The sequence below is a fragment of the Oryctolagus cuniculus genome, chromosome 3, assembly GCF_051225735.1.
Source record: "Oryctolagus cuniculus isolate XC-2025 breed Fujian yellow rabbit chromosome 3, ASM5122573v1, whole genome shotgun sequence".
NCBI classification, from domain to species: domain Eukaryota; kingdom Metazoa; phylum Chordata; class Mammalia; order Lagomorpha; family Leporidae; genus Oryctolagus; species Oryctolagus cuniculus.
The window spans coordinates 146,088,845-146,104,317 of NC_142869.1; the positions used below are offsets into that span (position 1 = coordinate 146,088,845).

Consider the following 15,473-nt stretch of genomic DNA (forward strand, 5'->3'; position numbering starts at 1 on the left):
TTCAGTGTCAACGGTGTGACTTGTCTCTTTACCCATACCTGATGATTGCCAGGAAGCAGACTTGGCTTCATGTTTGGATTGGAGTCACCACTCAATAAATTTCCATGTCTACAAAAAAGCATTAGGAGATACTAGAAATATTTTAGGTATATTTTAGTGCTTTCTTGCAGATGTAATAAGCGATGCAATGTTTACTTTTATAAATAAGGACATAAGCAAACCAACGGTCCTTAAAGTGACTCTTTATGGCCTCTCGTACATATTAAACTATAATCATTTATGTTCTTAAGTTCAGACTCAGAAGTCTTTTATCCTTAATAGTTTACTTAGTCTCTCCTTAACAAAGATAGTGCATCTTGATGCTGCTCTAAATCAAGTTCCTGTTTCATCTTAGATTGTTGGGACATTTGTGCCCCCTCATCATTAGATAAACTACTTGATTTGAAAATAATAATCGTGCTGTGCAGTTGTCAGCAGAATACCAGTACTAGGTCATCATCTTATTTGCAAATCCAACTTTACTCTTTGCTATGTTGCCATGCCTAGAAGAGTATTAGGCAGTACATAAGTATTGTTGGATAAAGGTAAGTCTACCTGAAAAAAAATTCCTTTGATAAAGAATTTAGGGATGACATTTAACCTTCCAAAATGATTATCCACATTTCATGTCTCTAAATTTGAAATGCAGTGAAGCATTGAGAACTCGAATGTATAAAGCCCAAAGTGTCTTTGTTTACAGGGGTAAGCCTGCTTTTACCTGGTGACTTGTCCAGACTCCCCAGCAGTGAGGCTTGGTTGCTTCTGCTGATGTTTGTGACAGTGGGGAAATAATCTCCAACAGGCCGGGACACTATAGATAAAGGAAGAAAAAGTGGGGGAAATTTTCAAAGACAGAAACTAATGGCTTACTTTTTCATCAACATTGTCAAAATGATCAAAATCTATTTTCTGCTCTCATCTTCATGATATATAGCATTAAGCTTCCCAGGTACACGTCTCATGTTAAATAAATAAATAAATAAAACACCAATTGATGAGTACTTCTTTTGAATATGAAAGTGATCATAATATCCTTAAATGCTTCCAACAAAATCTCCATAAGAAAATCTCAGCTCCTCAGATGTCACACATTTGAGATTACTCTGATGACTTTATAGTCAGAAACAAGCTGTGACTACGATAGATGATGCTGGATTATCAGAGAAGATGTTTCTAACTGAACAGATACTTTGCTGCGGCACTGACATCCTGTCACACTCCTGGTGACAGCACACCCACAAGTCCCCTTTCATGATAAACAAGGTTTCTCATAAAGAATTCATCATAGGGAAGAGCTTGCCTGCAACACAGACTTTTAAACGAACTTATTCCATCCTCTTACTCTACCTGGTACTTCAATATCTTTTTTGAAAAAAATTAATAGATTATTTTTTCAGGCACTCGATGGCACTATTAGAAATCCAAAATATTGTGCTAAACTACGTCCATTTCATAAGAAATGGAAGGGTCACAGGTTCTCAGTTGTCTTTGGTAAGTTTTTATTTTCATGCTAATACTCTGGCTTCCTTTGAATTTTATTCTTTTACCTGTCAAATCTAAATTCCCTATTCCAAGAGAAGAGCTAACCCACGATGAGGAGTAACTACAATAGAGTTCATAAGATCCTTTGTCCCATTTTTATGTGTCTTACAGGAAATATATCCATCCTTAAATGTAAGTAAATTATATTTTATGTCTTTATGTTTTCTCCTATGTGTTCTTCAAATGTCAGCTCCAATGCCACTTTGTCAGTTAAGCTTTCCCTGCCCGGCTCTCTGTCCAAGAGTTTAGTAGACTGTAGAAATACTTCTAAACTTCAATTGCCCTTCTTATCATTCTCCTTATAATGTATTACAGCCATTTCTTTTCTTAAAGCTATGTCTCTTAGAGGAAAGTACTGTTTATTCTTATCTCCGTATTCTGCTCACTAGGCCCAACACTTGAGCAGGAAGAACTTAGGAGAAAATTCCTGAGAGAAGTTAATCCTCCTAAAGGAGGATATAATAATAATAATAATTGCTGACATTTTATTTTTAAACTTCTTAGTGTTTTTAATTTTTAATTGGCATATAATAACTATGCACACTTACGGGGTACAGTGTAATGACTTGATACATGTATATAAAAATGTAATGATCAAACCAGGGTCATTAGTATTTCTGTCTCCTAAACACTGATCATTTTATTGCTTTTGGAATCTGTAAATTCCTTTTATCTCCTTCTGTTTATCTTTTGATAGGGAAATATTGCCACAGGTTCTGATCTTGTTTGTGGAGGTATGAACTAAGTTTCATCATTTCCTCTTTGCTGCAGGAAAATTTGAAATCCCAATTCTCCTGCTTGTGTTTAGGGCCCAGATAACTATTATTTTAGCTTGAACCATTTGATTGATCATTATGGGAAGAGCATTTGCCTTGGTGCTAGAAGATTCTGGTTAACATCCTGAGTCTCAGTCTGGAATGGCGAGGCTGGTACCTGTCTGTCAACTTTGTTGTGATTAGCCACAGGGTTTCTACAAAGCTCTAGTAGGAATAGCTGTGTTTCCCCAGTCTTTTCTCTGCACTTTCATCCTGGTCTTTTTTCTTATTTTTTAAATTTATATAAAGGAAACAGATTTCATGCATTTCATATATATAGCTCTAAGAACATAATGATACTCCCCAAAATCCTCCTTCATGGACTTTATGAGCTGTAACACATTCAAATGGAAGCAGTGGTTAAAACCTTACTCTTTGAAGAGGCACCATGCAACAGCATAGAGACACATCAAGAAAAGAGCTCCTGTCAGAGTGAGAACTGCAGGTATCCAGTTGTCAGGGCTCCAGTAATAGGAAATCTTTGTTAGGACAGAGGTGGTAATCTGAGAAATACAATCAGCATTCACTCAGCGTTAGTAGTACACGTGACAAAAATACATAGTATAGTGTCTACCTAGACAGAGTGGACTTTCTTGTACACTTCACTTTAACCTTTTATAGCATTAAAACAAGATTATCATTCGATATTTATTCAAAAATTAACATTGAAAACACAGATGAAGACATCTGGTGTAGCAGCAAAGACGTTGTTCGCAAGCTTTACATCCTGTATGACAATAGTGCCTGGGTCAAGTTGGGGCTCCTCTTCCGGTTCCAGCTCCCTGCTAATACACACCGCAAGGAGCAGCAGTGATGATCTAAGCACTTTGTTCCCATCCCTGCCACCCACCTGGGAAACCCAGGTGGAATTTTGAGTTGCTGGCTTCAGGTTGGCCCAGCCTGCCCCTCCCCACAGACTATACGAACAACAGTGATGAAAAAATCTCTGTCCATCATTTTGTTTCTAGTGTTTCTCTCCTCCCCTCTCTCTTCTCTCTCTCTCTCACTCTCTCTCTCTCTCTCTCTCTCTCTCAGCCTCATATCTATCATCTGTATAGCTCTCTATCTCTGTGCCTTTCAAATAAATCAAAATAATAAATAAGCATTTAAAGAATACAAATTCAAAAAATTACAAGGCACAGTAGACGAACACCTTTTTCTGCCACTGGAAGCAAACACGTTTGTTTCTCTTCAGAAGCAAATGTCTTTGTTCATGTAGTTGCCTCTGGCTAGAATCTTCTCTCCTGCTTTACTCTCCTGGTGAGTATCTGTTCATTTGCAAGGTCATGCTCCACCACTGCTTTTGCAATCAATCTAATTTTTGTAGAAATTGCCACACTTGCACTCTCCTTACTTATGTCCCCTGTGACATGGAGAACACTCTGCTTCATTTATTTCCTTTAATTGTGATTCTGCTAATAGCTCATAAACTCCTATTAGACAAGCATCATTCCTTGCTCATCTTGGTGGGCTCTACACAGTTTCTGGGACAGAGAAGACAACAATCAGCATCGGGTAGATGGCAGATAGAGGGAATCAGCACATCCTTTACCAGGCAAAGCATCATTTCAGAAATGAGTCCGACTATTGTTGCCTTTTCTGCCTCCTATCATAAAAACACAAAAAAATTTTGCCCAGATAAATTTCCACGGCCATCTAAACCCTGACCATTTAAGAAGCTGATTAATAAACTTTTGCCTATGACTAAGCAACATGACATGCCCAGCAGATGGCGGCATAAGATAGGACAAGTCTTGTGAATCTTTTCAGGGAGTAATTTGTAAGCTGTTTTTGCAGGAATGTAAAGGGGAGAAAACAAACTTTGGCGAAAGAGGAACACTTGGCAATGGGGATGGCAGAAGTAGCGCTACTTAGATAATTCAGTGAGAGAAGTCCTGACCACCTCACTGAAGTTTGGTAGTTGCTAACGTGTTGCGTGATGAAACACTGCAACAGTCTGGGCAAGCCCAGACGAAGAAAGATCCAGAAAGCAGCCTCGGCTCCAGGAGTGTCAGTTGAAACACTGTGGCTTTATTTACCTGAATAAATAATATCGCGTTGTATTTACAAATGATAAATAGGGCAAAAAGGATGATAGACAACTTAATCACTTAATCATCTAGTTCTCTTTTCAGCTCATTAAGAACTATTACCCCTCCCAAGCACATTTGAGAAGGGTGCTACTACGGATAGAAAGAAAGAGACCACAGTCTATACCTGCCAACCTTCCTTTCTTTCTTACAACAAATATTTATTGAACCCTTGCTATGCTCCAAGAATCATGGTAGAGAGGACATACAGAACCTTAAGACTGAAACCTTACAGCTCATGTTCATTTAGCAGCCACTGTGTGCTAAACTTACTAGCTGTGCTATTTCACTTTCCCCAATGCTTGTCCTAAGAGAGGTGTTCATTACTGCCAGTCTACAAAGAAGGAGCTCAGCCGAAGGGAACTCAGTAGGTCACCTACAGCTCCACAGCCAGGAAGGGGCAGAATTGACCTTCACATATGAATGTGTGCATCCCTGAAGGCCATGGAAGGTTTTCAATAGATCATGCCAGCTCCCCTAAAATAAAAATATTATAAGAGTTTTAAGAAAACATCTAATTCCTACATCAAGTGGTCAACACACCACTTGGAAAATCATAACTACACATTTTTTGTGTCAGCATAATTACACATTTTCATTTTATGAAAATTTAGCTCTCCAGGGCCAAGGAAAGGATTTGAAAATGCCTTAGAGGTGGGAAGCGAGAGTTGTCCTCACGTCTTGTACTACTCTTCCCTGACAAACCAGGCTAGGTTTTACCAGCTTCTTCTCGGGCTTTTCCCTTTCTTTCTCTCATGCACACACACACACACACACACAAATGATATTGAAAACTCTTATAAAAAAAAAAAAGAAATCCCATCTAATGTTCTAATGTTTTAATATTTCAAAGGCTAAGACAACTTGGGATAGTCCCTTTTTTTCCATAGTCTGGTGAAAAACCAAAAGCTTTCTACAGAGATTAAAAAGACTATTGATGGCTGGTATTGACATAATGTGTTTATTGCAAGAGCTGTCATGTCTCTTGTTTCACCTGATCCTCAGAACATCTTTTGTACAATAGGCTCACTTACTCTAATCCCTATAGTAATCCACGGACACAGAGTAAATATTTAAACATTTCTTATGGGCAGGCTTGGCTCTCTCCATAGATTCTTTCTGTTGGGGACTCAAAACCATTTTAAAGAACTGAATGTGGGAGCTTGCATTTGACACTCTTAGTGGTCTATTGCCTTTTACATCCGTACTTTATGATTTAATTATTTCTTTTTAATTATTTAGAGCCTCAAGTAATAGTAATTATGACAACAAGGGCATTCCTATTTGCCTTTCCTTTTGCAATAACTTACTGAGTAGACACTGATTCTAGCTCTCTCTTACCCATTCTATCCTCTACTCTGCTGGTCTAGTTTGAATTCTTTTTTTATTTTTATTTTATTTATTTATTTGTTTTTTTGACAGGCAGAGTTAGACAGTGAGAGAGAGAGACAGCGAGAAAGGTCTTCCTTCCGTTGGTTCACCCCCCAAGTGGCCACTATGGCTGGCACATTGCAGCCAGTGCGCTGTGCCGATCTGAAGCCAGGAGCCAGGTGCTTCCTCCAGGTCTCCCATGTGGGTGCAGGGCCTAAGGACCTGGGCCATCCTCCACTGCACTCCCGGGCCACAGCAGAGAGCTGGCCTGGAAGAGGAGCAACCGGGACAGAATCTGGCGCCCCAACCGGGACTAGATTCCGGGGTGCCAGTGCCGCAGGTGGAGGATTAGCCTAGTGAGCCGCGGTGCCGGCCAGGTTTTAATTCTAACACTATTTAAATTTACTCTCTGTTGTCTAAAAAATAAAGTTCAAATCCAGAATAGTGACTCTACATATCTATCAATCTAATAACTCTCTGGTCAGCCCTCCTCATGGGTGCTAGAAATACTTGTTTCTCTACATTCAAGCATAGACCACGGACTCACTCAACTATATTCTTGCATTGCCTCCACACCTAAATGACTTTGCTTCTTGCTCCATCCATCACAGGCCTATGTAAAACCCAAATATCTCTTCTTGAAGTTTGCATTTTCTTCAAGCCAGAATTTGCTACACTGTCCTATGTTTGTTTACTCTTCCTTTGCTGTACTTGCCAAAATGATATGCAGTGATAAGTAATGAGATATATGTTTTTGCAACATACTATGACTTGTACATCTTTGCGTGATGGTACCCTTTTATTCTTCACTTTGTTTCACACTCTTTTTTTTCCCAACTCACTCACTTGCAGGTCAGAAGTTTCCTCAAATCTCAACCATTTCTCTGTCTCTTTGCTAGTCTCCCTGGTTCAACCATTTACTAAGACTGTGACACTGAGAAGTTATCTAAATTCCTGTTGTCTCAGTTTTCTCCTTTGTAACATGAACAGAAATAGTTGATATTTTGGATTGGATTCAATCCAATTGAATTGGATTCAATTCAATGACAGATTTATTTAATGTGAAAATTTTATGTACAGATAGATTTACAGATACCAATGTCATGACTAGGTAGCAAGTTTTATTCAAATATTCACTGAATTATTTTCTCCTAAAGGAAACTATTAAATATGATTTAATTACAATATTTCCTAAAATGGTTATGATTGCACATCATGTACACATTATTGTACAAAGTATGTCTTTTACAATTTACTTTCCAAAATTTATTATTTATTTATTTATTTGAGAGACAGTTGCAATAAAGGAGCTCTCGTCCACTAGTGTACTCCCCAAATGGCCTCAATGGCCAGGACTGGGCCAGACTGCAGCCAGGAGCCTGGAACTCAATCCAGTTCTCCCATGTGGGTGGCAGAGACTCAACTACTTGAGTCATCAACTGTTGCCTCCCTGGGTGATCATTAGCAGGAATCTGAAACTAGGAGCTTGATCCCCAGCACTCCAATATAGGATGCAGATGTCCTCACGGGCGGCTTTACTGCTAGGCCAGATGCTTGCTCCCAATTTACTTTTGAAGTATATGTCGAAACTTTTTTTCCCCCTAAGGCTTACAGGTTTGCTGAAGCGGAAAACAAGAACATATCCTTATACTTGGACAATTGAGCAGTCACTCCTCTTTGTCATGAAGCTGAAGAGTGATGAAATCCATGGCTAAGGATTGATGAGACACTGGACTTTGTATGTCATCAGAAGTTTATCTCCCCATTAGGTAGATCACCAGTGAACCCAAAAGAATTTCCCATCTGTCATTTGGTCATGCACTTAGTTGCTTATGGCTATGTGCAGTTAATTTGGTTTGATTCATAACTTTAACTATTTAACTTGTTATATTTTAGAAAAAAAGACAATAATAGTCTTCCGTGTCATGAAACTTTTGTCAAGGGGTATTAGACTCTTAGCAGATGTGTCAGACTATAACCCAGTAGAGAACAATTTATATTATTTCTAACAGCCCTCAAATTCATCTACTTGACTATCATTGAGGAAGATTTTTTAAAAGACTACCTATAAAATATTCTCATGCAAATTTGTTTAATGGCTACTTCTCATGATATGCCTAAATACTTTGAGTTAAATGTAGACTAGACCTCTTTAGAAAATGTTGAGTAATTTTTAGTGGAAAAATAATACTGATTTAAGCAGAAATGTTGGTTTTCCTGATAATAGAGCCTCAGTTTAGAGAGTCACCCAGTGGGGAGCTGAGATCCAAGCCAGGGCCTGCCTTATTTCTAGGGCCACCCTCTCTTCTGCTCTCCTTGGGCCTTAAGATTGCTTACTACCCATGTAGAAACAAGTTTGAAATAATCTGTGTGCCACTACATGGTTAGCATGTCTTTCATTGCAAACTTTCATTTGGAATTCTACTTCCCTTTAAATAGAAGGTCATGTCATACATGTCATACTATGAATGAATCAGTGATGAGAATTTTTTAAATTATCAAAGTCTTTTGTCAACTTAAGCTATTTTTTTAAAAGTTAACTCCATTTATTTTTACTATCATATTGTTCCTGGAGCTTCTTATTCATTTTCAAATCCCACAGGCCTATTCAATTACTACATGTCATACAAATGAAAATAAATGTTTAAAAAAAAGGAGAAAAATATTTTAAAATGAAAGATGGAAGTTGGAGGTAATTAATTACAAAACTATCATTTCTCTAGAATGAAAGAGCCATTAGCAAGAAGATATTATTTAAGAAAGCAAAACAAAATGATGTAAAATAAAACAATTTATTAAATATTTGTGATTAGCGACTTGTCTCACTTTGATTATACATACTGTGATTTGTGAAGGTTATGGGATTTTCTTTGTATTTTGTGAAGTATTAAATACATTGCCAGTTTCTAGTTCATTTATAACATTCTCAGATAAGTCAACTATATTGATAATAAATCCCAAAAGTTATGTTCTATTTTAAAAGGAAAATTTAAATTTAATATAAATATGCTAAAATGTGTAAATACATGACAAATTGCATGATAAAAAATCAGAATCCATATTATGTACTGGAGAATGTACTTCTCTCTATGCTCTTCTTGTAAAATTTGATTCAATGCTCTTCTTCTATATAAAAACTAATATATAGCCAACAATTATAAATAGCCTATGATTGACTTCTCTGTAGAAAAATCAGTAAGTGTGAGTAAATACAATCTGATTTTTTACTGAAGAGGGATTATTTATTTATTTATGTTAGTTCCCAAAGCATATAACTCACCAATCAAAAAATTGGCATAAATGATATTCTCTTTTAAATTAGGAAAGATACTATCATGACTAAAAACAAGCTCTGGTTCTCTTGTTGTGTAGCTAAAGAAGACTTAATTGTTCATCTGCCAGCAATAGAAGATGCAAATAGAATAAAAGGAAATTAGGGGATAGCACTGTGGCATAGCAGATGCAAACCATTGCCCGTGACACAAGCATCACATATGCTCCACCTCTGACCCAGTTCCCTGCAAATGCACCTGAGAAAAGCAGCAGAAGGTGGCCCAACTCTTTGGGTCCCTGCCACCCATGTGGGAGACCCTGATGAAGCTCGTGGCTCCTAGCTTCAGCCTAACCCAGCCCCTGCCATTGCAGCCATTTGTGGAGTGAACCAACAGATGGAAGATATCTTTCTTTGTTACCCTTTCTCTCTGAAACTCTACCATTCTAATAATTGAAATATTAAAAAAAAAAGAAAATTAAACATTGATTGCCCCAGATGTAATTTGCTTAGGAAATGATAGGCAGATACATGGGCCTCACCTCTTTAACCCCTTCCATAACTGCTCTGTGATTCCATGTCCATTTCCTAGTGGGGGTCAAATGGACACAAAGATGAAGAAATAAATGAATGTAAAATGCCATTCTTCTTCATGGAGTCTGTTTTCTATAGAGCAGCTAAATGTGACATAATATACATAAAAATACATGCTTAAATGGTTGCATGACTTATGCCACTTATCAACATAGCACAGAAAGTGAAAGGGTTTGAGGGTCACCAAGAGACTTCCCCCCAAGCCACACCTGAACAAAGGCTGATTTAGCCATGTAGTTCCATGTTGGTAATTTTAGAAGAATAATTACATCGTGTATAGGTAACAGTGGACGAACAGAATGACCCAAGACATGACAACAAAAGTTTCCATCTCCCAGTAAGTCCAAGGGACTTTTTTCCCCATTTATTTGAGAGACTGAGAGAGCAGGAGAAGAAGTCTCTGTTCCCATCTGTTGGTCCACTCCACAAATGCCCACAACTGCCCACTCTGGGCTGGGCCAAGCCAAGAGCCAGGAATTCAATGCCAGTCTCCAATGTGTATGGCAGGAACACAGTTATTTGACCCACCACTGCTTCCTCCCAGGGTCGACATCAGCAGGAAATTGGAATCAGGAGTGGAGTTGAGTATCAAACCCAGGTAAACCAACATCGGACATAGGCCTCATTACCACCAGGCCAAATGCCTGCCCCTGTCCTCCCAGAGATATGTCATTGTTGTCTCCATGGGGGTAATAAATTCATCATTTCTAATCATATATCTATCCTGCACACTCTGTTAGAGCAGATAAAAGGGCATGCTTCCCTTTAATAGACTTCTTCACAGCTGTTCTGATTTCTGGCCTCTCACAAAGGTGCTGCATTCATCATCATCAACCCATGGCATCAATTCTCTTTACTGATTTATTCTTATAAATGATTTGCCATAATAGAAGAAGATCTGTTATAATTGTGCACTTATACTTAAGAAATTATAATTTATTTTTCTTTTATCCCTCTCACAAAAATAATGTAAATCAAGGCTGGGTATCTGGGAGATTTATTTTTCTTTAGAAAGGGTACATGAATTAATCAAGTTTAAGAAATGCAGAGTGGACTAGCAAAACAAACATGGCCTCTTGAAGTAGACAGATCTGAGATGAAATTACAACTGTCACCTAATTTGGGCAAGTCTATTTCTGTTTGGGACAATGTGGCAGAGCCAGTTGGGTTGTTATGAGGAATAAAAATAGCAGATACAAGCTTACAGCATTCAGTAAGCAATCAATCTGTGGCCACTATTACCATTCCTACTGTGTTGCTATGTCCACCTTCGTATTAGGGAGAAAACAAAAATCTACAAAGGAAAGTAAGTTTAGGGGTTACAGACATCAATGATCAAAGAAACACCACTCTGCCCGCAACTTCTTAGGCTGACAAGGCTCCCACCAAGTAATGCACAGATTTTTCTCATCTGTGCCACAGTTCTGAGTAGATGCAAAGGGTGCAGATTTGACTCAGGCTACCAGAAACTGACAGTGGCACTATAAGGAATAGTGTGTAATGGTCTCTGAACTAAAGCAGGAGAATGCAAACTGCATGTCCTATTCCTTTTCAGTGGTTTAACTTTTGCTCATCATATGGAAGTATTTGATAATCTCTCTTAAATATTTTTAAACTTGTTTTTAATATTTTGTCTTCTTAAATCTCCTAAAAGACAAGATCGGCAGGTTCAGTCATGTCTTAGAAAACCAGCTCCTAGTCACAAGCCTGGTGCAGGCACTTGGCACAGCAGTTAGGATGGGTGCTTGGGACACCCCATCCCATACCAGAGTGTGTGCATTCAGGTTCTGTTCCTGTTGCTAATTCCAATCTTCATGTCAATGAGTACCTTAAGAGGCAGCAGATGGCAGCCCAAGTACTTGGGCCCAGGCCACCCACATAGGAGACCCTCACTTTGGTCAGACTCAACTCCAATGATTGCTGGTTCAAGGGAGTGAACCAGCAAATGGAAGATCTCTTTGTCTCTTTCTGCCTTTCAAGTGAATAAAAAATTTATAACATAGACACATTTTTAAAAACCTAGTATGTAGTATTTGTGAAGTTCTATGGAATGAATATTTTCTCTATGATCACCTGGTACCAAATGCTTAAAAACCAGACTATCAATTCTCTGTTTTCAACAATAAGCTGTCATTAACTGACTGAGTCAACTCTAACATACCATTGCTTTAAATTGACCGCTGAAAAAAAATTCTAGGAATATTTAATGGCAAATTATCTTATGTGAGATATGGTATGATTGGTCTTTGACGGGTTGAAAACCAGCCTTGGAAAGGCAGCATGCCACCATAATGAGTACATCAGTGGAACAAACACATGAGGTTGCAAAGATAGGTTTCTAAACAGCCATAATAACCTTAGAGTTTAGTTGTCAAGGTTCAGACTCAGTAAAAGGGCCCAGTGTCATCACTCTATGCCCCTAATGCCTTTTCTCAGTTCTTCACTGATGGAGTAAAAACATTTTCATTTTGCTGATATACATCATGAAATGTGGTGCATTATTAGGGTGAGCTGATAAAAAGACCAAGCAGACTTCTTTCCTTCTACTTTTTCACTTGTGCACTGTTTATATTGAAATAAGAGTAAAAATACAGTTATAAATTAGGATGATTTAAAGTTTCTACCATCAAAATGGACATTAGTTCTGGAATTTTTATTATGGGCTCACTTTGCTGCATACAGATAGTTTCAGGAATTTTGATTCATAATTCTTTGGGGATTATATTTGCAGGAAATGGTGTCTAGCCAGTTACCTCATTGTCTCTTTGGACAATCTGGACTGAAATTGAAGGGATTTAATTCAGTTTATGAAGTACAACTTAAGGCCTGCCTTTTCCCCTCAGTCAGAGACTAAGACTAATCAGGAGATAATAGACACTTTGTGTAGGGTTGGGTTTATTTATTATCAATGTATTGAACTACATTGTTATACACTTAGCATAAAGCTATCTTTCCTATTTTTCTTCCTAAGTTTTAGCTATTGTTTCATTTATTGAATACAAGAGCCTGCCAAGAATTGCCGTATTATAGGACTGCATCACTAGTTTTCTCTATAGCTATATGTTAGTGGCTTATCTTGCTTCAGGATTTATTTATTCTTAGTTATTTGAGAGAAAAAAGGAGGGAAGAATGGGAGAAAGAGAGGGAGAGAGAGAGAAGTCTTCATCTACTTGTTCACTTCTTAAATGGCCGCCACAACAGCCAGGGTTGGGGTAGACTAAAGCCAGGAGCCAGGGAACTCCATCTAGGTCTCCCGCATGCTTGGCAAGGACCCAAGTTTGAGGCTTCCTTTACCTTCTGCCTCCTGGGGTGTACATCAGCAAGCAGCTAGATTGGATGCGGAGTGGGGACTCGAACCCAGCACACTAGCGTGGGATGTGGGCATTACAGGCAGCATCTTCACCACTGCACCAAATGCCCACCTTGCTTTGATTGTGTTATAGAAAAACAATTTGTGGGCCAGCACTGTTGCGTAGCGGGTAAAGCTGCCACCCGCAGTGCCAGCATCTCATATGTGCGCTGGTTTGAGACTCGGTTGCTCCACTTCCGATCCAGCTCTCTGCTGTGGCCTGGGAAAGCAGTAGAAGATGGCCCAAGTCTTTGGGCCCCTGCACTCATGTGAGAAATCATGAAGAAGCTCTTGGCTCCTGGCTTTGACTTGGCGCGGCTCCGGCCTTTGCAGCCAATTGGGAAGTGAACCAGCAGATGGAAGACACCTCTCTCTCTCTCTCTGCCTCTCCTTCTCTCTGTGTGTAACTCTGACTTTCAAGTAAAATAAATAAATCTAAAAAAAATTTGCTCATGGAAGCTTTGTTAACAAATTCAGAAAAGGTAATAACCCGTTGTTTGTACCCAGGGTTTTATAATCTGGATCCCTTGGATGGGTTTTACAAACATCTAAAAGTGTATATGAAATTGGTTACACATATAGGTGTGTGTATTGTTCTGGAGACAAGGTCCATAGTTTTCTTCAGATTCTGCAGCAGTTCATCAGTCTCTCTCTTCCCATTAAGAACCAGCACGCACAGGCTGGTGTTGCAGCACAGCGGGTTATGTGGCATCCCTCATGCAATGCTGGCATCCCTTATGATCATGAGTGCCAATTTGCTCCACTTAGAATCCAGCTCTCTGCTAAAATGCCTGGGACAGCAGTGGATGATGGCCCAAGTGCTTAGGCCCCTGCACCCATGTAGGAGACTTGGATGGGGTTCTAGGCTCCTGGCATCATATTGGCTCAGCCCTAGCTTGTGCAGCCATTTGGAGAATGAGCCAGCAGATAAAAGATCTCTCTCTCTCTCTCTCTCTCTCTCTCTCTCTCTGTGTGTGTGTGTGTGTGTGTGTGTGTCTATCCCTGTCTCTAACTATGCCTTTCAAATAATAATGACTTTCAGATGCCGTTCCTATACAATACATGGAGTAGGTCCTTGACTTCTCAAGTATCATACTTAGCATCCTAAGAGATAGAGAGGTCTTTATTGAATGCCTTATGCATATTAAAATTTATGAGATGCCCTATATTTTTCAAGCACCTGCAAGAATGTTTTGTTAAAAAGGATTGTGTGTTTATAGTGAATTTCATGCTGAAGATGTTTCCTATAACATTTATAATGTGATTGAATTTATTTTAATTGCTTTGAGCTTTTTCTCACAGGCCTTTATTTTTCTAAAATTCATAGACACATTGTTAACAATCTGGATTTAAGAATGTTCTATTTTTGTAGTGGGTTTTTACAGTTATATTTTAGAAGCAGATAAAAAATTCTGGCAGTATATTCTAACCACTTAGAAATGTTTTTAAGTCTTTGTATCTCATTCAACATTCTAAATAGAAAGATCTGCCTTGTAATAATAATAATAAAAGATACAGCCTATAGCAATAATGGCTAAATCCTAAGGGAAATTTTATTTCCCATGGTGTACTGTAAATATATGTATTGTAATACACAGACTTCAGACAAAATAGATAATAATTTTTATTACTTATGTATATCTTGGAGGTAATGATTAACTTCCACATAAAGTATCCTTGCACTATTGTAGGGCCTAACTCTTATCTGAATTATCAAAACAACCTCTTAACTAGTTACATTTCAAGCTTTTTATTTATTTTCACTTCATTTGAAAGGCAGAGAGAGACAAAGAATTCCATCCACTGGTTCACTCTCCAAACGCCCGCAAGAGCTGAGGCTACGCCAGGCTAAATCCACGAGCACTTCATTTATCCTGGGTCTCCCAGCTGGGTGGTAGGGACTCAAGTACTTGAGCCACCACTTGTGTATTAGTAAGAAGCTAGGATCGGAAGCAGAGCCTGAACTCTACCCCAGGCACTCCACTATGGGATACAGGCTTCCCAAGCAGTGACTTAGCCACAGCACCAAATGCCCACTTCTCGGACTTCTCTCTGCACCACTGATTTCCCACTCAAGGGTTCTCCTCCCTCACACACACACTTAGAAGTACCTAATCCTGTCACCCTCATCGAGCCATCCCTCTTTAGATCTCTCCCCACAATGGGAAAATAAATTTCATAGCCTTATTTTGGTGTACAGATATCTTCAACTCTTTGTCCTAATATCCCTTCATTTTTCTGAACATGAATCCTTGTTATGTAAGTCCCTTCTCATCGGCTATTCCATTAGGGACAACTGGAAGATTTTTCTCTAATTACTCTCCTTGTTGAGCCATGCAGTTGCTAGGTACACAGATAGCTCTAGACGCAGTTGATCTTTGCTGGATAATTTCATAACATTC

The 15,473-nt window shown here is 38.8% G+C and overlaps 1 protein-coding gene across 1 annotated transcript in view; it reads right to left on the reverse strand.

Moving 5' to 3' along the window:
- LOC100348313 (cadherin-related family member 4) overlaps positions 1-15,473 on the reverse strand; it is a 107,956-nt gene that overhangs the window by 7,569 nt on the left and 84,914 nt on the right. Inside the window, exons 18-20 of the mRNA XM_089329464.1 lie at positions 2,769-2,899; positions 758-850; positions 39-108 (exon numbers count right to left, since the gene is read on the reverse strand). Coding sequence (XP_089185590.1) covers positions 39-108; positions 758-850; positions 2,769-2,899 — 294 coding nt within the window. The remainder of the gene's footprint in view (positions 1-38; positions 109-757; positions 851-2,768; positions 2,900-15,473) is intronic.